Here is a 21,783-nt window from a genome sequence, read left to right as displayed (position 1 = left end):
CCGCCTGACAGTCACGGAAAGGACTGGTGAGAGTCCAGTAAGGTGGAAAAGAAATTGCGATCTCAAATCTTACAAATCTCTCTTGGGTTTGGGGTTAGACTAGAAGATCTCCAAGGTTCCTTCCAACTCTTGTTATTCTGTTTATCGTTGCTCCGTTCGGTCTGCAGGAAACACAGGGCCAAGTTGATAGATTGGGGACTGTTGTTCACACGCAACCTCCTTTTCCAACGGGGAAAGTTGGTCACCTGAAAGACTTAGGTGGGGTTTGTCCCTGATAATCCAAAATTGACCAGGAATTCTGCTTTCTCTGCTGTCTTTGACTTCCTCAACGGAGGCAGACATTTGGGCTCCATCGTCTGCTTGTAACCCCACGCACCCAAAATATATGAGTTTCTGCTTCCTGGTCGTCTCCTGAGTCATGATTTCATCCAGGAAGACTCAGTTGGCTTTTTTGGCTAGACCGAAGGCTCCTGGTAATCTTCTCCAAGGGCACCATCGTTTAATAGCGCAGCCTTCTTTCCTTTGTTCACAGCCACACGGGAAGGTCCAAGGTTTAACCTTCTTGGCCATTTTTGGGGGCTGCAAGAGGCTGGGCAAAAGGGGGCAGGTGATTAGCAGGGAATTTGTTAAAAGGTGTGGCTTCTTTTCTCTGTCTGTGTCCAAGTTTAGGGTGGAGAGAGAGAGACCCACCTCTGCTTGCAAAATGCAAAAGCAAAACAATAAACTATTTTTTTCCCTCCAGTGCTCTATTTCTGTTTCATTCTGAGAAGCGGCCTCTGCAGCGCCAGCTGCCTCCTTTCCCTTTGAATACCCTTTTTCATTGATAACCGGGATTTTATTTGTAATTTATTCCATCTGCATATTCATTGGCTCTCCCCCTGGACTTTTCTCTCCCGTTTATTTGGGCGTCCTATAACCCCAAAGGACACTCTGAGCTGCATTAACTCCTCCTCGGCCAGGGAAGCCAAACAAACAGCTCTGCCGAACTTAAAATGTAAAACTTTCCTTTATTGAAAAGCAAAGCGGTTGGCATTTAAAACAAACAAGCAAAAAAAAACAAAAGAAAACAAAAGAAAAGAACTGAGCATGCGCACTGCTTCTAATTACTGAAGGGCGGGGCCTCTCCGTTCTTTCATTCTTTCGCAAGCAAGGGCTCGGCAGTGCGGCTGCGCGCCGCCCGCGGGGCCTCTCCCCCCTCCCAATGGCGCATGCGCACACCTTCACCCGCCCTCGTCGGGGCACGAGCGACGCCCCGCCCCCGGAAGCACGTTGAATGGATTTCCTGTCCTGCCTAAACTGCCCCCCTCCAGCCCCCCCAGCGAAGCCGAATTGGGTTCCAGGCAAAATAAGCCCCCCCTCCTCTCCCGCCCCCCGGGGGGAGAAGGTGAGTTGGGGAGGGGGTGGGGTGGGGTGGGGGGCTGCAAGGGGGGCGGGGGGGGCTGCTTTGAAAGGGGAGGGGGGCCAGAATGCAGAGGAGGGGGTAAAATGGGGAGCAGGGAGGAGTGAGCAAATTCAGGGGTGCCCCACTTAGCCCTGTTCCTCTGGTCTTGGACTACAACGCCCATTGGGCTCAGCCTGCATGGGCACAGCCATCCATCCCAGGGACAGACCTGGCATTTAACTAACCCTGATTCATCATAATCTCGGTTAAAGGCGGGCTGTGGCTTTGGGGGGGGGGGTGTTGCAAAGCCCAAGGGAAGGTGGGACATATTTACAGCCGAAGCCCCCCCCCCCAAACTGGAGGGTCCCTCTTGGTGGGGAGGGGGGTGTCTCTTCTCAACAGAGAACCCAACATCCCTGCATTTGTGCAAAAGAAAAAAAAAATCATATTAAAAAAGGTACCTTGATCTGTTTTTCCCTGCCACTTTTCCCATACGAAAAGCAAAAATCAAATCAAACTTAACAATTTGTAGCATTTATATCTCCCACCTGCAACCCTGGATGCTTCAATCTCACCTGTCCAGCCAAATACCATTCACTCATCACGAAATCTGCAGAACGGTAAAACCTGCAAACTTGAAATTGGGCACGTATATTCCTCTTGTCTTCTAGGTCCTCGCTAACAAAGGATTTTTCAAAATGACCATCAGATCATGAGTATTTCATATACAGTATTATATTAACACGCCCTGATGCTAAGGAGCTAGACATTCTACTCCCCCTCCCCACCTGAAAAGAACTCTGTTCCAACTGCCACTTGCCTCACATTCCGTTACTGGCAGACGTTTGACTCCTTCACTCAGGAGTGGTCTGGTAGTACTAAACATCTAGTACTAAACGTCCCTACCTCACCAAAATGTCTACGCCTTCCACCTGTGGAACTGCTTCCAAACTCAAAGCAGCGGGAGAGATATTCCCTCATGAGTTTCCATCACCGACCACCACCGATCTAAGGGATTGTGAACCGAATTTCTCCAGCATAGCGTCCCAGCCCCAAATCACTTCTTACACTGACCTCCTCAGGTCAGATGAATCTGGTCCTTCTCCTGTAACATCAGTTAAAGGGAAAAGAGGGAAAAAACGCAGGAAAAGATTTACAGATGCGATTAGGAAAAAACAAGTAAGGGAAGCTGCAAAAAAGTATCGTCAAAGTCATCCCAAAGTCAATAGAAAGGCTGTAAGAAAGTATGCCTCTAAGAACCCCTACGTTAATCGGGCAGCTACAGCTAAATACAAGGAAAAGATATCACGGATCAGATCAATACCTTGGACTGATAAGTATTTGTCCGGTTTTAAATTTGAACCCCAGATTGATTACTCCAGGGAAAAGGTTGTTAATCTCGGACCTCGGTTATCCTGTGCCTGCTGCCGTGCCCTGAAGGGGCAGGATGAGACTCCCGGGATGTGCTGCAGTGGCGGTAAAGTCCAGCTCCCTCCCCTAAATCCTTACACAGCCTTCTCACCCACCAGCATCCAATGGCAGACCACTTTCTTTCCGCATCCAAATGACGTCTTCTGGAACCAGAGAGGTGAAGGAGGGAAATTTTATGCCAACGTTCGAAGTGCAGGAGCAGGTCTACCACAGGATAGGGAGTATCATGGTGGGCCCTCAGGAGCAAGCTTTCATTTCTCCAGATATGGTTTGTTGGTGGTGATGACAATGAGAGGGACATTCCGTTGTGGAATCTACCCAGGCATGAATCCTGAACTGGTTAATTTTCAAGCTTTTATGTGTCAATGTATCAAGCCCGATCACACAGTTTCGTAGTGAAGCACGGGTATCCAGCTAGTTTTATATGTTGTTGTTTATTATTGTTTGTATGTTTTTGTGTACATGTCTTATCTTTCCACCTTCTCTTAAAGGTGCTCAGATTAAAAACCCAACCGTGTCCTGTTTGTGGAAAAACCATGGCGGAAATAGAAATTGCTCTAGTGGTTAAGGAACCAGGCTAGAAATCAGGAGAGCATGAGTTCTAGTTCTGCCTTAGGCACGAAAGCCAGCTGGCTGACTTTGGGCCAGTCACTCCTCTCAGCCCAGCCTACCTCACAGGGTTGTTATGGTAGGGAAGAAGGAAGAAGTATTAGGTCCGTTCTCCACCTTCGGTTGTTTATAAAAATAAAGGCAGGATATATATTAAAACTAAGTGGAAAAATTAAAAGGGATAGAGGATAGTTGATGATTGTAAGAACACTTAGTAGTAAATAAGTGAGTTCAGACAGGAGGGACTGAGGATGAGGTCTGTCTTCCTAGCCCCTATTTTTCTTTCTAACAGCTTCCAGCTAAACAAATATTGCAGTTAAGATCTAAGTTTGAACTTATTCTTGTATTCCTAAATTTCTCCAGTGCACAGACTTTGTGTATTAGCTTTTGTGGCACGTAAATTCTTCTCAGACATTGGCAAAATCTGTGCCTTATCAGAGAATTAGAATAGAATAGAATAGAATAGAATAGAATAGAATAGAATAGAATAGAATTGAATTGAATTGAATAGAATTGAATTGAATTGAATTGAATTGAATTGAATTGAATTTTTTATTGGCCAAGTGTGATTGGACACACAAGGAATTTGTCTTGGTGCATACGCTCTCAGTGTACATAAAAGAAAAGATACCTTCATCAAGGTACAACATTTACAACACTTAGTGATAGTCATAGGGTACAAATAAGCAATCAGGAAACAATATCAGTGTAAATCGTAAGGATACAAGCAACAAGGTTACAGTCATAAGTGGGAGGAGATGGGTGATGGGAATGATGAGAAGATTAATAGTAGTACAGATTTAGTAAATAGTTTGACAGTGTTGAGGGAATTATTTGTTTAGCAGAGTGATGGCGTTTGGGAAAAAAGTCTAGTTGTTCTGGTGTGCAGTCCTCTATAGCGTCGTTTTGAGGGTAGGAGTTGAAACAGTTTATGTCCAGGATGCGAGGGGTCTGTAAATATTTTCACAGCCTTCTCTTTGATTTGTGCAATATACAGGTCCTCGATGGAAGGCAGATTGGTAGCCATGGTTTTTTCTGTAGTTCTAATGAACCTCTGAAGTCTGTGTCTGTCTTGTCGGGTTGCAGAACCGAACCAGACAGTTATAGAGGTGCAAATGACAGACTCAATCATTCCTCTGTAGAACTGGATCAGCAGCTCCTTGGGCAGTTTGAGCTTTCTGAGTTGGCGCAGAAAGAACATTCTTTGCTGTCCTTTTTTGATGAAGTTTTTGATGTTAGCTGTCCATTTTAGATCTTGCGAAATGGTAGAACCTAGAAATGTGAAGGTTTCTACTGTTGACACTGTATTGTCTAGTGTTGTGAGAGGTGGAAGTATGGAAGGGTTTCTCCTAAAGTCTACCACCATTTCTACTGTTTTGAGTGTGTTCAGTTCCAGATTGTTTCGGTCGCAACACGAGGCTAGTCGTAATCAGAGACTAGAAGGAAATAAGAAAAAAAAACCCGCAGCTGGGACAGAAGGGTGTTTCAGCCGCCACGTGTCATTTGCTCTTCTTCTCTGAACTGTTTTAGGTTCGGCTGCCATGGCAGAGTCAGAAGACATTTTAGAGCTCCAGCGGGAGGTGATGGAGGAAATGGGCATCTCCCTGGAGGACCTCAAGCAGCTGATCGAAGAGGAGCTGGAGAAATCGGAGTACGTCAAGCAGCGGAAAGAGGAGCTGGAGCGCCTGGAGGAGTCCGTCAAACAGAAGGAGGCGGAAGTGGCTCATGTCGACCAGCTCCTTGAAAACGCCGTGAAGTAAGCAAAACGCCTTGGCCTCTCGTTGAAGCTTTACGTTTCTAAAAAAGCTAGCAATTCACAGGATAAAGTACGCAGGCGGTCCTCGAGATACAGCCATAACGGAGCCTGCTCATCGAGGCCCTAAGTAGTGACCAGTAGTGGGTTTCAATTTAGTTTGCTACTGTTGTGACCCAGGCTCAAGTAGGCAGTAGGAAACTCAGTCAGTGTAAAAACAAACTTTGTTTTGCAAAGGAAAGCTGGCTGGGGAACTCTGGGAGTTGAAGTCCACAAGTCTTAAAGTTGCCAAGGTTGGAGACGCCTGTGCGAGGAAGCTTAGCCGAGCCCTCACTTCCTGGTTCTGTCTTAATCAGATTTACTTCCCTTTACCTCCCAGGGCAGTGGATAAATGCGAAGTGTTGGTCAAAGACATCTACATCAATCTGGGCCTGGAATACCGAGAGACGGACTCGGATTCGGAGAACGGCTCCTGCAAACCCATGGAAGTCATCGAAATTCCCGACGAGGATGACGATGACGTCATGAGTGTGGACTCAGGTTGGACGGCGGTGGGATCAGCCAACTTCTCCCTGGCTTTTTATCCATCAGTTATTATCTAACTAGGATCGTTTAAAATCATGCTTTGATACTAACTGGGATCGTTTAAAATCATGCTTTGATTCTTTTAAACTAGGATCGTTTAAAATCATATTTGATTCATTTTGGCTGTACTTAATTTTGTATTTCCTTTCCGTTGTAGCAGATCCGAATAACAAAATTGCAAAGGACCAGACGCTGGTAAGTTTGTGGGACCAGAAGGGGAAATGGCAGCTTATTAACCTTGCTAGGAAGTTAGAAAAAAATAACCTAGTTAGAAACCTAGTTTCCCAGTTAAACAGATTTTCCTTTGCTTTTCCCACCTGCAGCTCCGAGAGGCCATGGCTGCCATGCGGAAGTCCGCTCAAGACGTTCAGAAGTTCATGGATGCCGTTAACAAGAAGTCGGGCAGCCTGGATTCCCAGAGAGGTGTGTGTGGTACACAATTGTCTTGGCAGGTGGGGGTGAAGAAGAGCAGTCTTGGGGCCTTTTTGATATCCAGATATCCTTGGGAAAGAAGGCGGTTTAAAACAGACCCCGAGAATAAGTAGACACAACGTAGGATAAAGTATGTTTTTCCGTGGCTCTCAATGGGGAACACAGCAACAGAATTAGGCCCCATCCTGCAAAATCCTAATTCTGAAGGGAGGGTGTTGCCGCGTCGTCTTCTTCCACCAGTTTCTAACGTACTTTTGAAATCATGAGGACTAGCAGCCAACGGATAAAATAAATAGAAATTGTTCTAAAATTGGATCTGGGTCTTGTGGCACTTTTCTGTCTTCCCAAAATACATGGCGGTTGGTCGGTTGCTTGGCGTCCTGATTTCTTTTTTAATCTGATAGTTATTGGCAAAAGTTTGGTATAACAATAGAGTCAGCAGGCTAGGAACCAGGCGGCCGTGAGTTCTAGTCCTCCTTAGGCACAGCGCTAGTTGGGTGATCTTGGGCCAGTCCTTCTCTTTCAGCCCTGGGAAGCAAACAATGGCAAACCACTTCTAAAATATTGCCCGACCCCACCCCACCCCCTTTATTTTCCCCCAACAGGTTTACAGCAAGTCAGCCCGGGGTGTGAGCTCACCCAGGATGGCGACCTCACGATTGGTGATCGTATCCTGGGCAAGAAACGGACAAAGACTTGGCACAAGGGCACCTTAATTGCCATCCAGACAGTGGGTAAGGACCCCTCAGGCTGTCCCCGGGATCATTAGCGGGCCTGGCCATGCCTTGTACAGTTTGGAAAGACCCTCGCTCAGCCCAAGATTTGCAGCCAAACGGGATGCTAAATTTGGCAAGAATGTAAAAACTCTCTCTTGGAACTTGTTTGCAAGAAAGATGCAGAGGAAGGGAAGGGAAGGGAAAGGAAAGGAAAGGAAAAGGAGATAGAAAGGAAATAAGGAAGGAGAAAGGAAAGAAAGAAAAAGAATTTTTTTTTTGTTGGTTTAGTGTTAACCAGTTGTAATTTCCCCCCAGTATCAATCAGTAGCCTATGTTTATTTTCCTCTCTTATTTCAAAATTTCCAAAGATCTAAAATTGGAGCCTTTCTCCTGCCCATCTAATCGACGTGCCTCTGTTTATGGGGGTGGGGGAAGAAATTATATATTTTGAACAGCCTTCTCTCCAGCAAGCTATAGTTTGCTGTCTTGACCAGCTTTCTCCGATCGTCATGAGGACTAGAGCCTTGGTTTACATTCAAACTAAACGTCCCTCTCGCCTCCTCTAGGTCCTGGGAAGAAATACAAGGTTAAATTTGACAATAAAGGGAAGAGTTTGCTTTCGGGCAACCACATTGCTTACGACAGTCACCCGGTGCCCGAGAGGCTCAACGTCGGCAGCCGGGTGGTGGCCAAGTACAAAGACGGCAACCAGGTCTGGCTCTACGCGGGAATCGTGGCCGAGATGCCCAACGTGAAAAATAAGATGAGGTCAGGGCAACCCGCGGCTGGGTTTTAAAAAGAGGAGGAGGAGGAGGAGGAAAAAAATGTCAGCTTGTGAAAACTGGGAAGGATGAAGTTTTTATTTAGAATGAAGTTTTTATTTAGGATGAAGTTTTTATTTGGGGCTCCTTAACTAAAAAGGTCAGCAACATCCCTCCGTTTAGGAGAGCGAGCCAAGAAAAGTCGCAAGCAAAGACACATTTATTGCAAGAATTAATTTTTGGCTGGTATTCCAAGTTGGCTCCTGAGTGGTGTGGTGGCCTAGAGGGGGAGCTCTCGCCTCACAATTAGGAAGCTGTGAGTTCGATCCTAGGTAGAGGCAGGTATTTCTCTCTCTGGGCACACAGAGAATATTATCTGCTGAAGAAAACTCCGCATTGGCGACAGGAAGGGGATCCGGCCAGTAAACGCTCAGCTCCATTCAGTTGCCCAGACTCCACCCCGCAAGGGATTATGGGGTCATTAAAAGAGGATGATGATTCTGAGTCGGCTCCTGCCCAGGGGTGAAATGTAAAATTATTTGTTACTACCGGTTCTGTGGCCGTGGCTTGGTGGTGCGGGGGTGTGTGTGTGTAATGTGACTGGGTGGGCGTGGCCAACTTTTTTTTTTTTACTTTTAAAAGCATTTTTTTCTACAACCTCTTCGGCTGAAGAGTTTGTAGAAAAAAATGCTTTTAAAAGGCTCTGACGATCCCATCTGAGCCATGCAATCATCAGAGGGTTTTTTTTTTTAACTTTTAAAAGCATTTTTTTGGCCGAAGGCTTTAAAAAAAACACCCTCTGATGATCACGCGGCTCAGCTGGGCATGGTGGGGGAGGGATTTTTGCTACCGGTTCTCCGAACCACCTGCTGCCATCGCTACCGGATCGGGTGATCCGGTCCGAACCGGGAGCATTTCACCCCTGCTCCTGTCTGTCTCCAGCATGTTCTTGAAGCGGGAAAATTGTTGTGTCTTTTGATTGCTTTTCCTTACTATGCTGCAAACAGGCTTGAACTGCTCCTCTCTGTCCCACTCGTAGGTTCCTGATCTTCTTTGATGACGGTTATGCCTCCTACGTCATTCAGCATGAGCTTTATCTCATCTGCAGGCCTCGTGAGTAGAACCTGCCCTCCTGAATTCGGCTTTGAGCAGAAACCAGAATTTTCTGGGTTGTGGGGTGGGTGGGTGGGCTCCCGTTGCCTCCATTTGAGTGTCTCTAGCATTGGTTTCTAGCTGCCGTCGTTGGTTAAACGAACCTGGCTCATTGACTTTTTGTTCAGTGCCATCGTAACTTTGAACAGTCACTGAGGGGAACTCCTGTTAAGTCGAGGGCTGCCGGGTAGGAATAACGGGCGTTTTGTCTCCCTTTGCCAAAATCAAGTCAAAAAATCCTGGGAGGACATTGAAGACGTCTCCTGTCGAGATTTTATCGAGGAATACGTCACCGCCTACCCCAACCGGCCCATGGTGCTCCTGAAGAGCGGCCAGCAGATCAAGACGGAGTGGGAGGGCACCTGGTGGAAATCGCGCGTCGAGGAAGTGGACGGAAGCCTGGTCAAGATCCTCTTCCTGGTAGGAGAGGCTCAGAGACCCCACTAAAGGACCAGACCCCCCACCCCCCGGTTTCTCTGCCACCTTCCCTCGGCTGCTGACCTCGGCTTCCAGCATGGCCAACATCCCTCTCTCTCTCTCTCTCTCTCTCTCTCTCTCTCTCTCTCTCTCTCTATCTGTGTCTCTGTGTCTCTATCTTTTTTGCCTCTCACTGTCTCTCTCTCTTTCTCTCCATCTCTCTCTCTTTCCCTCTCACTCTCCATCTCTTTTTCTCTCTGTCTCTGTTTATCTCTTTTGTCTCTCTCTTTCTCCCCATCTCGCTCTCTCTTTCTCTCTGTCTCTGTCACTCTCTCTCTTTCTCTCTGTCTGTCTCTCTCTCTGTCTCTTTCTGTCTGTCTGTCTGTCTGTCTGTCTGTCTGTCTCTTTCTGTCTCTGTCTCACTCTCTCGCTCTTTTTCTCTCTCTTTCTATCCTGTCTCCATCTATCCTTTTCTCTCTCTCTCTCTGTCTCTCTCTCTCTTTCTTTCTTTCTGTCTCTCTCTTTCACTCTCTCTCTCTCTCTGCCGTTACCAGGATGACAAACGTTGCGAGTGGATCTACCGGGGTTCCACCCGTCTGGAGCCCATGTTCAGCATGAAGACCTCCACGGCTTCCACTCACGACAAGAAACAGGGTGGTCAGATGAGGATGCGGCCCAACGTGGGTAGGTCGCCCTTAAAACGACCATCGGCCCCAAGCTCAAAAAACAGCCCTCTGGGGCTGGAGTGGGTGATCAATAAATGCAGGTAGTCCTCAACTTACAGCTAAAATGGGCCACACTTTCCCGTGCCGTTATAACTCAGAAGGGTCCCTAAACAAACACTTGTAAGTCCAGGACCGCCTGCACTGTCTGCAGAATAAAAGCAGTCCGAGAATTGCGACGCATTGTCTTGTCTGCTTCTGCTGTTCTTTCTCAGTGCTGCTTCTTGTGTGACCGCGGTCCACTTACTGACTTGCCCCCTCCCATCCCCCCCTGCCTCTCCCCCCAGGGGCCGTGCGGACCAAGGGCCCCGTAGTGCAGTACATCCACGACCTGACCGCCACCAGCCCTCAGCAGCAGCAGCAGCAGCTCCAGCCCGCAGAACCCCAGATTCTTCTCACTACCTCCCAGCTGCTGTCCCCCGTCTTTGGAGAGTCAGAGTAAGTCCCTGGTGGGCGGGTGGGCGGCTGGGGTGTCCCCCCTGGAAAGAAACCCCGAAAGGCAGAGCCTTTGCGGAGCCCCCCCCCCACAAAGCAGGTTCTGGGGGGGGAGAAATTATAGGGAGTCCTTGACTTACAACCACAGTCGAGCCCAAACTTTCCGTCACTGAGCGAGACATTTGTTAAACGCGTTTTGTCCCGTGTGGCGAACACCCCCCCCCCGCCACCGGTGGTTAAGCGAATCCGGTTCCCCCCACTGACCTTCGCTTTTCAGAAGGTCGCAGAAGGGGATCACGTGACCCCGGGATGCTACGACCGTCATAAATACGAGTCAGTTGCCAAGCACCTGGATTTTGACCCTGGAGATGCCGCAGCGGTCATAAGTGTGAAAAACGGCCCTACGTCGCTTTATTTTCAGGGCTGCTGCGACTTCAAACGGTCACTAAGCATACCGTTGTAAATCGAGGACTACCTGAAAAAGTCTCTTCTCTTTCTTTCTCTCTCTCCTTTTTTTTTTAAATCCCGCAGTTTGGAGAGCCAGCTGGCTCAGGCCAAGAAGCAGCAAGTAGCCAAAAAAAGCACCTCGTTCCTACGTCCCGGATCGGTCGGATCGGGCCTGTCCCCCCCCTCCTCTCCCATCCTGAGCGAAACGCCTCCAGTCGGCCGGACAGGAGTGACCCAGCAGTTCAGGTGAGCCTCCGGAGACCCGAAGAGGCCCCGTCCTTTGAAGCCTTCCTCCTGCTTGGGAAGAAGGGGGTCTCCCAATTGAGCAGGGCCCTTCCTGTCCCGGGACTCTGCAGTGTAGAGTAGGGGTCTCCAAAGCAAGGCTGGCTGAGGAATTCTGGGAGTTGAAGTCCACAAGTCTTCAAGTTGCCAAGGTTGGAGACCCCTGGTGTAGAAGTCCCTTGACTTTGTGGCCAGGATTTAGGAGGGGACCCTGCCCCAAAATGTTGCGGGGGGGGGATCCCATCAAGATCTCAAAACACCTCCCCCTAACAAAGAGGTTGAGGCTAAAACATACGAAGAACGGTTGCAGGAATTGGGGGTGTCTAGTGTAGAGAGCAGAAGGACTAGGGGAGGCATGATAGCAGCCTTCCGGTATTTGAGGGGCTGCCCCAAAGAAGAGGGGGGTCAACCTCTTCTCCAAAGCACCAGAAGGCAGAATAAGAAGCCACGGATAGAAACTCATCAAGGAGAGAAGCAACGGGGAATTAAGGAGAAACTTCCTAACAGGGAGGACAACTGACCAGTGGAACCACTTGCCACTAGAAGCTGTGGGTGCTCCAACACGGGAGGGGGTCTGGAAGACTGTTTGTCTGAAATGATGTAGGGGTATAAGGGTGGGGGAACCGCGGCCCTTTCGTAACTTGTAAACTTCAACTCCCAGAAATCCCTTGCTGGCTCTGGAATTCTGAGAGTTTGATGTCCACAAACCATAGTTCTCCACTTCTGGACTAGGTTGGACTAGACGACCTTCGGGTCCCTCCCCACACTTGTTATTCTGAGTCGCCCAGCCATCTTTACGGCCCTCTCTCTCTCCTCCCCCCCCTCCGCCCCCCGACGTGGCAGGTTCTCCGGGGCGCAACCCATGGCGGGCGCCCTCCCGTCCTTCCACAGCATGATGGAGCGTGTCCCCAACGAGAGTTCCTACCGGGCCCCCGTGGAGAAGCTCTTCTACCTGCCCCATGTCTGCAGCTTCAAGTGCCTGAGCCGCGTGCGTCCCGTCCGCCCCGACCTGTACCGCAGCCGCAACCCGCTGCTCATCCCGCTGCTCTACGACTTCCGCCGCATGACAGCCCGCCGGCGGATCAACCGCAAGACGGGCTTCCACGTGATTTACAAGACGCCCTGCGGCCTCTGCCTGCGCAGCATGAACGAGATCGAGCGCTACCTCTTCGAGACGGACTGTGACTTCCTCTTCCTGGAGATGTTCTGCCTGGACCCCTATGTGCTGGTGGACCGCAAGTTCCAGCCCTACAAGCCCTTCTACTACATTGCGGACATCACCAAGGGCCAGGAGGACGTGCCCCTCTCTTGCGTCAACGAGATTGACAGCACCCCGCCGCCCCAGGTGGCCTACAGCAAGGAGCGGATCCCGGGGAAGGGGGTCTTCATCAACACCAGCTGGGAGTTCCTGGTGGGCTGCGACTGCGAGGACGGATGCAGGGACAAGTGAGCGCCCCTCCCCTGGTCCTGGCCCCTCCCCTTTCTGTACCCAGTCTTCTAAGCATTACGTTCACACAACCAACTCCCTGGTTCCTCTCGAGAAGAACCAGACCGCCAACGCAGGCGGGGGGGTTTAGCAGCCTCGTAGCAAAGCCCAAAATGGATTTCCTCCCATTTGATGTCCTTCAGAGACCCCTGGCTCCCTCTGAGCCCCAGGGGTCTCTGAAGGGTGTTAAACTGGAGGAAATCTGGAAATCCAGGCAGTTCAAAATAAACAAAAAATTATGCTTTCTTGCAAGCATAAGCTCTCTGCAAGAATTGGAACTACTAACAGTCAAAGCAATTTGGCGGTGGATAAGGAATTCAAGGCAGGCTGGATTTCGATCTCTTGTGGGCGCCAAGGGACTCCAGGCTCATGACGTTCTTGAGCCCTCCCTCGCTCCCTTGGGCTCAGCCTGGTCGTTTTCTACCAAGGGGTCCAAACCACCATTTGGATTTGAAGCTAGATCCAGTCCCCAAGGGATCTGGTTTGTTCCCGCCACGTTTTATCCGCCAGGAAGCTGCAGCGGCGTCCCCCTTTGTCTCCCACAGATCGAGATGCGCCTGTCATCAGCTGACGGTCCAGGCCACGGCTTGCACCCCCGGCGGGCAGATCAACCACAATTCCGGCTACCAACACAAGCGGTTGGAGGAGTGTCTCCCCACGGGGTGAGTAGTGGGGCTTTTGAGGGGAAGGGGAGACCCCAGAGGTGAAAGATTGACCCAAACCCTCAGCCTTGCACTCCTCCTCAATTTCCAGCTGAGCAAAATTAACGTTTTTCACTCCGTGGGCTCATTACCATCGATGGGGAGTCCTCTACTTATGACTGACACCTTAATGGCCGAAGTTACAACAGCCCCACCCGCCTCTTCTAAAGCTATTCATGACCTCGCTCTGAAATTCAAAGAGCCTTTCCCCCCCCGGGGTTTTTAATTCCTCTTTTCAGCAAAAGCCACGGGGTCACTTCACCGCTGCAGATCGGCTTCATGACCCTGGCGATTCACTTAACAACCGTCCATTTAAAAAAAAAAAAGATTTTAAAATCCAGACAGGTGAACATCACCTTTACCTTTCATCATTACAACCGTAACAGGCAGGGCTCCCGGATGGTCATAAGTCAAGGACTAGCTGTGTTTAGAAATCCTTGCTTTCCATTGCACGAAAAGCTGTGAGGTAGTTTTTTGTTTTTTGGCGAGGGAGACGGTCAGCGTGTAGCACATGGTTTGTAATGTCCTGACCACTTTTTGAACGTGAATAACATCTCTCTCTCCTCCCCCTTCTTCCCCCAGGGTGTACGAGTGCAACAAGTGTTGCAAGTGTAATTTGAACATGTGCTCGAACCGCCTGGTCCAGCACGGCCTGCAAGTCCGGCTTCAGCTCTTCAAGACCCAGAACAAAGGCTGGGGCATCCGTTGCCTAGACGACATCGCCAAGGGCTCCTTCGTCTGCATCTACGCCGGTAAGGCAGCGGCCTCGGGCTGTGGTTCCTCAGGGGAAGCTCTCAAGCCGCGCAGCTGGGCAGGCCAAGGAGAAAGAGGGAGGGCGTCTCGGCAGCCGTGCCCCTCTTTGGACCCAGACGGGCTAGGCTACCTCGCTTCTTTCTGATTTACAAGGTTACATCCAAACACTTCATTTAAGGCCCAAATGCAGGGCAGCCCCATTGTGACAGGTGACTTAATGGTCAAATCGCAGCTAATCAAGCCATGTTGTGTGTCGGCTACATCTTTGCGAGTTCAGCCTCTGTGTGGAGGTCAGGAAGGGCACAGTCCCTATCCCCCCCCCAATATTTCCTACCTGGGAACCCCTGGAATTTTCTCCCGAGGGCGGGTTTTCCAGACCCCTCTGCGTGGGGCACAGCAGCTGATCTTTGGGAGGTAGAATCAGAAGTTCTCGGACCAGCTGGGAAGATCAGCGCGGGGCACGTGGTTTCTGGTGTCCTGATCACTTTTCAGTAATTGTGAATAATTCAGCTCCTGGCTCCCCGTTTATCAGTTTTTTCAGTGCTGTTGTAACTTCAAATGGTCACTAAACGGGAGTTTTTAAGTTGAGGACTACCTGTAAAATAGGGGTGAGGCCCTTTTATGAGCCATTGACTCTTTAACTCCCAGAATTCCTCAGCCAGCCATATTTGCTCTCCAAACCGGGCGACTTTGAGATTTGTAGACTCCAACTCCCAGAATTGCCTCAGGAAATCCACCAGTCCTTAAAAGGGCCACAGTCCGCCCCCCCCGCCCCCTCTCGGCTGTAAAACAACGGGATATATCTGCGAATAACAAGTTTCTAGCCCTCATGGCTGGTGAAACCAGGGAGAACGCGCTCCGAGCCCCATTTTCCTCCGGCAGGGAAGATCCTGACGGACGACTTCGCAGACAAGGAGGGCCTGGAGATGGGCGACGAATACTTCGCCAACCTGGACCACATCGAGAGCGTGGAGAACTCAAAGGAGGGCTACGAGAGCGAGGCCAAGTGCTCCTCAGACAGTAGCGGCGTCAACCTAAAAGATGACGACGACGACAACTCCGGCACGGACGAGGCCGAGGAGTCCAACGAGGAGAGCTCGGACGACAATTTCTGCAAAGACGAAGATTTCAGCACCAGCTCGGTCTGGCGCAGCTACGCCACCCGCCGGCAGACGCGGGGCCAGCGGGAGAACGGCCTGTCCGAGACGGCTTCCAAGGACTCTGGCCCGGCCAGGCAGGCCAGCCACGAGGAGGCCCCTCCTCCCTGCAAGCCCCCCGTCTCGGAGGAGACTTCCAAGAACAAAGTGGCCTCCTGGCTTAGCTCCAACACCGTGGCCGACGGATACCAGGACAGCGATAGCCGCTCGTCCTTCCGGATGCAGGAGGCGGCGGCCGAGGTGAAGCCCCCTGTGAAGGGGGAACCCGGCGATGGTGGCGAGAAGAGCAGGACCCCCGGCCTCCTCCCCAGCAAGGATGAGCCCGGCCCGGAGAGGGAGATGAAGGTGGTGAAGAAGAAAGAGGTATGGTCTCTGCACAGAAGAGGGGGTGGGGGGGTGGGGAAGCCCTGAGGAGCCCTTCACCCTCCAGGAGGGGAGACTTTGGTGGGCCGGGAGCAAAGGAGCAAAGCCGAAACGGAGAATTCTCTCGTCTCTTTTCTCCACAGGAACCAGATGAACCAGCCAAACCCGCGTAAGACGTTTCAGGCGTTTCCTGCCCAGCTTTGGGGGATGCTCAGACCTACTTTAAGCCCCTGGGAGAAAAGACCCTTCCTGGGCTTAAGATCTCTTCCCACAACAGGGAAGGGGAGACCACCTTACTTTTTTTCCCCAGCTGGGCCATTTCCAGAGTCCCCACAAGCAGAAAACCGGAACCTCAAGGGGAACAAATGGACCACTGTAATCTGTTTGCTACCAGGGAGGGGTGGTTTCCTGAAAGCCCCACCCCACAAATCTATTTTGCCTTCCAGATGCTGTCCCTTGGGGCAGTGGTGAAATCCAAAAATTTTCACTACCGGTTCTGTGGGCGTGGCTTGGTGGGCGTGGCAGGGGAAGGATATTGCAAAATCCCCATTCCCTCCCCACTCCTGGGGGAAGGATACTGCAAAATCCCCATTCCCACCCCACTCTGGGGCCAGCCAGAGGTGGTATTTTTTGGTTCTCCAAACTGTTCAAAATTTCCGCTACCGGTTCTCCAGTTCCTGTCAAACCTGCTGGATTTCACCCCTGCCTTGGGGGTCTCTCAAACCTCAATTAATTGCCCCTTCCCCCCCCCAAAAAAAGACCAGCTTTCTGTAAAATTTTGGGGAGGGGCTGCAGAAAATGCGCTCCTCGGCATTCCCCCACCCTGCAGGGAAGGGCTTCCAAGGGGTGCTCCGGGCCTCACCCTGGCTTCTCCCTGCCCGCTTTCCTTAGGCCCAGCCAGCCCACCAGGGTCTACGGCTACAACCCCAACCCGCCCATCCCCGAAGGGGCCCGACGGCCTCCCAGCAAGACCACCTCCCTTCAGAGTAGGAGACAAGCCGAAGGCCAAAATCCAGACGTAAGTTGCGGGGTGGGTGGGAGGCTTTTCCTGCGAGCCTCTTCTCTACCTGCCTGTTTTCAAGGCTGGGCCGAAACTTGGAAAGAAAGGAGAATTGGCCGTGTGTGTGTGTGTGGGGGTGTTTTCGGTCAAGGGTTCAAAGGGGGGTCTGGAACCGAACTCAGCACCGGGTCAGTCTGGCCGGTGAAGGAAAAAAAACTCTCTTCTGCAGCAGGATGTCCTGATGCTGTCCAGCAGCACCGACAGCGACGGAGACATCCTCCGGCCGATTTCGGGGCCCGTCCAGGTCAACCACACCAACGACAGCGACGACATCCAGACCATCTCGTCCGGCTCGGAGGAAGAACCGGCCACCGACCAGAGGAAGAACGTCCCTTCCAGGCTGGGTGAGGCCCTGGAAGAAGACGGGGAAAGCCGGCCCCTGAGATAGACTGCTCCTGGCTCTGGAGGTTCCCTTTAGGCTAGGAGGCGCTACTCACAGCTAATCCTCAACTGAACGGTCGCAAAGCGGGCCCCCAAGATGCCGCTTTGCTGAGCGAGACGTTTGTGCACTGACTTTTGCCTGCCTGCTTTTGCAACCTTTTTCTCCATGCTGTGCGTGGCGGTTCGGCGAAATCCCGCGGTTCTTGAGTTAGCCCCACAGCAGTGAAGCAAATCCGGTTTCCCCCGTTAGCTTCGCTTGGCAGAAGGTCACCAAAGGGGAACCGTCGTAAATGTGAACCCCTTTGCCAAGCAGTCCGAATCTTGATCGTGGGAACCCCGGGACCCTGCAGCCGACCTAAGTACAAGCCAGTTCCCGAACTGTTTCAGATGCGTGACCGCGGGGGATTCTACAACGGTCATAAGTGCGAAAACCGGCCCTTAAGTCACTTTTTCCCCCAATGCCATTATAACTTCCGACGGTCACTAAACGAACAGCCTACGTTCTGTATTGGCTACTGCTGGAATGTAGAATGATAAAAAGAGTTGGAAGGGACCTTGGAGGTCATCTAGCCCACCCCCCACCCCCTCTGTGTTTTTCACAGTGGCCCCCTTTTCTCTTGCAGGAGCAGTGAAGAGGCAGGTGGCCGTGAAATCCACCCGGGGTTTCGCCTTGAAATCCACGCACGGCATCGCCATCAAGTCGACCAACCTGGCTTCGGGGGAGAATGCGGCCATCCGAAGGAACACGCGGCAGTTTTACGACGGGGAAGAGTCCTGCTATATCATTGATGCTAAGCTGGAGGGGAATCTGGGACGCTACCTCAACGTAAGAGCCTGGAGAGATCCACGGGGTCCCCCTCCCTGGATTGGCTCCCCTCCCCTCCCCACATCCCTCCTGGTCCGTCCCTTGGAGACTCTCCCCTCTACCCAGGGCCAGGCCTTTTTCCCCTTCCCCCCCCCCCCCCCCGGGTTTCCCAGCAAAGTGTCCACGGGGATTCTTACTCATCCATGGTCCTGGTTGTCCCAAAAGTCCATTCCCCACCCCCTTCGACTTTGTTTTATTTCTTTGAAGAGGTTTCGCTTCTCATCCCAGAAGCTTCTTCAGGTTCTGACTGCATAATGGGGTCAGAGTTGAAGAAGCTTCTCCGGTGAGAAGCAAAACCTCTTCAAAGAAAGGAAGGAAAAAAAACAGAAAGTCCAGTTGCCTCTTGAAAAGGTGGGGGGGGAGAGCATTTTTGGGATTCCCAGCAACGTTTCTGAAGTTGACCTTTCCTGTCAATCTCCCCTTCCCCAGCATAGCTGCAGCCCCAACCTCTTCGTCCAGAACGTCTTCGTGGACACGCACGACCTCCGCTTTCCCTGGGTGGCCTTCTTCGCAAGCAAGTAAGCAAATCCTACCCACCCACCCACCCCAAAAAATTGGGGTTCCCTTCCTTTCCAGACAGGTTTTAAGAGGCTCGTCCAAAGGGATATTTGTCCAGGAAATCTTAATCAGCACTTCTGAGCCTTCCGGAGGGAAAAACCAGCTACACACAAGTGATTTCTCTGCACAATTTCTACAAAGCGTTTGCAAATTCCCTGCCAGTTTCAGAGGGAAAAAGGCACAGAGGAGGGAGGAGGAAAAAAGAACAAAGCATCAAACTCTGGCATGAAATGTGCCAGCTTTGACAAGTACCGCATCCAGTTTTGGTCACCACCCTATAAAGATGATGTGGAGACTCTAGAAAGAGTGCAGAGAAGAAGAACCAGGATGATTAGGGGACTGGAGGCTAAAACAGACAATGAACGGTTGCATGAGCTGGGCATGGCTAGTCTAGAGAAGAAAAGGACCAGGGGAGACACAATAGCATCTTCCAATATTTGAGGGGCTGCCCCAGAGAGGAGGGGCTCAAGCTATTTTCCAAATCATCCAAAGGCCAGACAAGGAATAATGGATGGAAACTGACCAAGGAGAGATTCAACCTGGAAATAAGGAGAGTAAACTCAGTCAGTGTAAAAACAAACAAACTTTATTCAATTAATTCCACAGTGCAGTCCAACTAAATTAAAGCAAATTCCTCCCAACACAAATTCCTCAGTCCTATCTCCAACCTTGGTCCAATTAGGCAAACTGCCAAAGGCCTTTCTTGGCAAACGTTCAGAAGACACTGATACAAAATAAATGCAACAAGATGAAGCTATCAACGTTGTTTTCCGGCAAAGAGCTCAAATGCCATTGCTGGTCTTTTAAGCCTTATGGGAGGGGCCAATCATCTCTTGGCCGTACTCCTGAGTCGTCCTCTTTGCTTGAGCTGCTCTTAACTTCTGGCAGCTCTTCTCATGCGTGCATTAGGAACGGGCTCCTCCTGTTCCTCTGCCTCACTACTGTCAGCCTCTGGAAGCTCTGGAGTCCGCACTTCACTCCCCGATGGCCCTGGCCCCACATCTGCCTCCGACGCAGAGCCCTCATCCAGGCCCTCCCCAGCCCCCAGGACTGTCCCCCACTCTTCTTCAACCTCATTGCTGTCCGACTCCGTTACCAGCTCCGCAGGCTGCTGGCTGACGACAAGAGTTAAACTGTATCTTAAATCCCTGACTTTGCAGGATGGAAGTTGTCTTTCTCCATCGGCACATAGTTTTTACAGGCCCAGAAGTTTTTTTAAAAAAACACGACGAGAATGTTGCTTACAATTACAATAATCCGCCTCTTCCCTCCGCAGGAGAATCCGGGCTGGGACAGAGCTCACCTGGGATTACAACTACGAAGTAGGAAGTGTCGAAGGCAAGAAACTGTTGTGTTGCTGCGGTGCCATCGAATGCCGAGGCCGCTTGTTGTAAAAAGTTGTGTTATTCCCCACGGGGGAAGAGGCCTCTCTTGTCCCAAAAAGACCCCACCCACCACCCACCCCACTGGTGAAAGGGGGACTCGGCCCCGCCGCCACTCTTCCCCTCCCCCTCCGTCTTTCCGTGGTTCACGTCTCTTCGCTCCACGCATGTGCCGTGTTGAGCACAGCGGGGGCCCTGCGTGTTAATGTCTCTGTGTCAAAAAAGAGTGTTTCCCCCCCCCACCTCACCCCAAGTTGGATGTTGTAAAGCAATAAAGAATATCTAGTCTTTATTAAAATAACACAACTTTTCTATCTGTTCGCCGCATATATTCAGGTAGAACCTTCTACTTACAACCCTTCCGTTTGATTATTCCCGCTGCCTTTTTTATTTATTTATTTTTTGAAAAAGCTTTTTATTTTTTCTCATAGACATATCTTAACTGTACAATTTCTCATCTAACATACATATTTTCCTTTAGCTTTCATACTAGTACAATCTTCACCCTAAACAATTTAAGTATAAATTGGTATAAAAATTAAAATATTATTATTATTATTATTACTATTATTATAAGTATATTCAGGGTTGCTCTTCTACCATTTCATCTCCCTTGTTTTACAATAATCCTTCTTCTCCCTCTCTTTCCGTTCTCTCCCTTCTTTCATCTAATCTTCTACTTTCTTTCCTCCTCTTTTTCTCCTTCTATACTTCCCCTTCCTTTCCCTCACTCCTCCCTTCTTCCTCCCTTCTAACCTTCTCTCCTGCTCTTGTTTTCCCTCTTTCTTCCTCTCCTTTTTCCTTTCTTCTTTCCCTCTCTATTTCATCTCTTCTCTCCTCTATCCCTCTCCATTCTTACAACATTTCCATTTAGTTATTCCCAATGCCTTAAACGCATTTGTTTAAAGAGAAAACTGGGGGGGGGGGGGATTGCCACTTTGAAACTGAACGAAAAAACAGTCACTCGATCCCAAGACGGGTGGCATATAAATTTAATTAACAAATTTTTAAAAATGATAACCCCACTCATTTTTTTCCAACCTCGTCCGGGAATAAGAAAATCAATGTTGAGGTGACTTTTTTTTTTTAAAGAAGTTTATTAGTTTAAAGTTTTAATAGAATTAAACTTTCTTTTTTTAAAAAAAAACACGTATTTTGGTCTGAAGATAACAAGTGGTCCTTTTGTACCCCACCCCCACCCAACCTAAATTAACCCCCCCAAAAAATACTGCCGTTTCAGCTGATTGGCTGGGCCAGAATCCCCCCCTCCCCCATCATTTCCTTTTTGAGGTTTTGTTTTTTTTTCCATTGGGGTAAAATTGAAAAGCCTACTACCTAATAAATTAAACATTAATTAAGATCTTCGGAGTTGGTGGTACCTTTGAAAAATCAGGACGGGGAAAAAGAAAGAAAGGGAGGAGGAAGTGGGTGGGTGGGTTTTGCATCCAGGAGACCCAACGAAATGACCACTGAAGGTGCAGGGTGAAAAAAAAATCAACATTTTGCAGAAAGAAATTGAAATAAAACCCCCCAACTGGCTTTTTAACACCCAAGGCTGTCGCTGACCTATTTAATTTAGCCAAAAAAAAAAAAAAACCTTCCAGAAAAATCCCCCCCCCAAGAGGAGCGGGGGGGGGGTTAGGCGTACCTGCTCTCCTCCACCTTTCTATCCAGCTCTTCGGACCCCTCCCCACCCAACCCCTCCCCCACATTTAAGGCAGTGGCTTCTCCAGCACTTCTGCTCTTGGCAACTACAAAAACCATGTGCAAGAGTGATCTTGGGGACAGGGACTCCCTCGCCTGAACCCCAGTTTAGGTTTGGTGCAGCTAACAAAGCTAGATATTCTCACCCCCACCCCCCCCACCCTCCCACCCATAAAGAGGGGGAAGACATGGCTTGCATGATTTAAAGCGACGGACGTTGGCAGAGAAGGGAAATTAAGGCCGGAGTGGA

The 21,783-nt window shown here is 50.2% G+C and overlaps 1 protein-coding gene across 5 annotated transcripts; it reads left to right on the top strand.

The window, feature by feature from the left end:
- The first annotated feature begins 1,274 nt into the window (after nucleotides 1-1,274).
- Nucleotides 1,275-20,066, top strand: SETDB1 (SET domain bifurcated histone lysine methyltransferase 1). 5 transcript variants are annotated; one of them, XM_058160220.1, is made up of 22 exons: nucleotides 1,275-1,384; nucleotides 4,952-5,177; nucleotides 5,554-5,714; nucleotides 5,917-5,954; nucleotides 6,083-6,182; nucleotides 6,797-6,925; nucleotides 7,474-7,675; nucleotides 8,708-8,781; nucleotides 9,050-9,240; nucleotides 9,792-9,921; nucleotides 10,247-10,397; nucleotides 10,926-11,087; nucleotides 11,967-12,569; nucleotides 13,155-13,271; nucleotides 13,893-14,062; nucleotides 14,946-15,583; nucleotides 15,727-15,752; nucleotides 16,475-16,601; nucleotides 16,813-16,987; nucleotides 17,648-17,850; nucleotides 18,319-18,407; nucleotides 19,724-20,066. In XM_058160220.1, exons 2-22 carry the CDS (start codon nucleotides 4,963-4,965, stop codon nucleotides 19,839-19,841), a joined length of 3,819 nt encoding a protein of 1,272 aa, XP_058016203.1. In that variant the 5' UTR covers nucleotides 1,275-1,384; nucleotides 4,952-4,962; the 3' UTR covers nucleotides 19,842-20,066. The 5 variants fall into 5 exon arrangements, with proteins under 5 accessions (XP_058016203.1, XP_058016205.1, XP_058016202.1 ...); XM_058160222.1 differs by lacking the exon at nucleotides 1,275-1,384 and adding an exon at nucleotides 1,877-2,858 and having other exon boundaries at nucleotides 5,920-5,954; nucleotides 16,816-16,987; XM_058160219.1 differs by lacking the exon at nucleotides 1,275-1,384 and adding an exon at nucleotides 1,877-2,858 and having other exon boundaries at nucleotides 16,816-16,987.
- Nucleotides 20,067-21,783: the final 1,717 nt, after the last annotated feature.

This window comes from Ahaetulla prasina, chromosome 17 (genome assembly GCF_028640845.1).
Source record: "Ahaetulla prasina isolate Xishuangbanna chromosome 17, ASM2864084v1, whole genome shotgun sequence".
Taxonomy (NCBI): Eukaryota; Metazoa; Chordata; class Lepidosauria; order Squamata; family Colubridae; genus Ahaetulla; species Ahaetulla prasina.
Note: the sequence above shows the minus strand (reverse complement) of the source record. Positions and strands in the feature narration are given on the sequence as shown.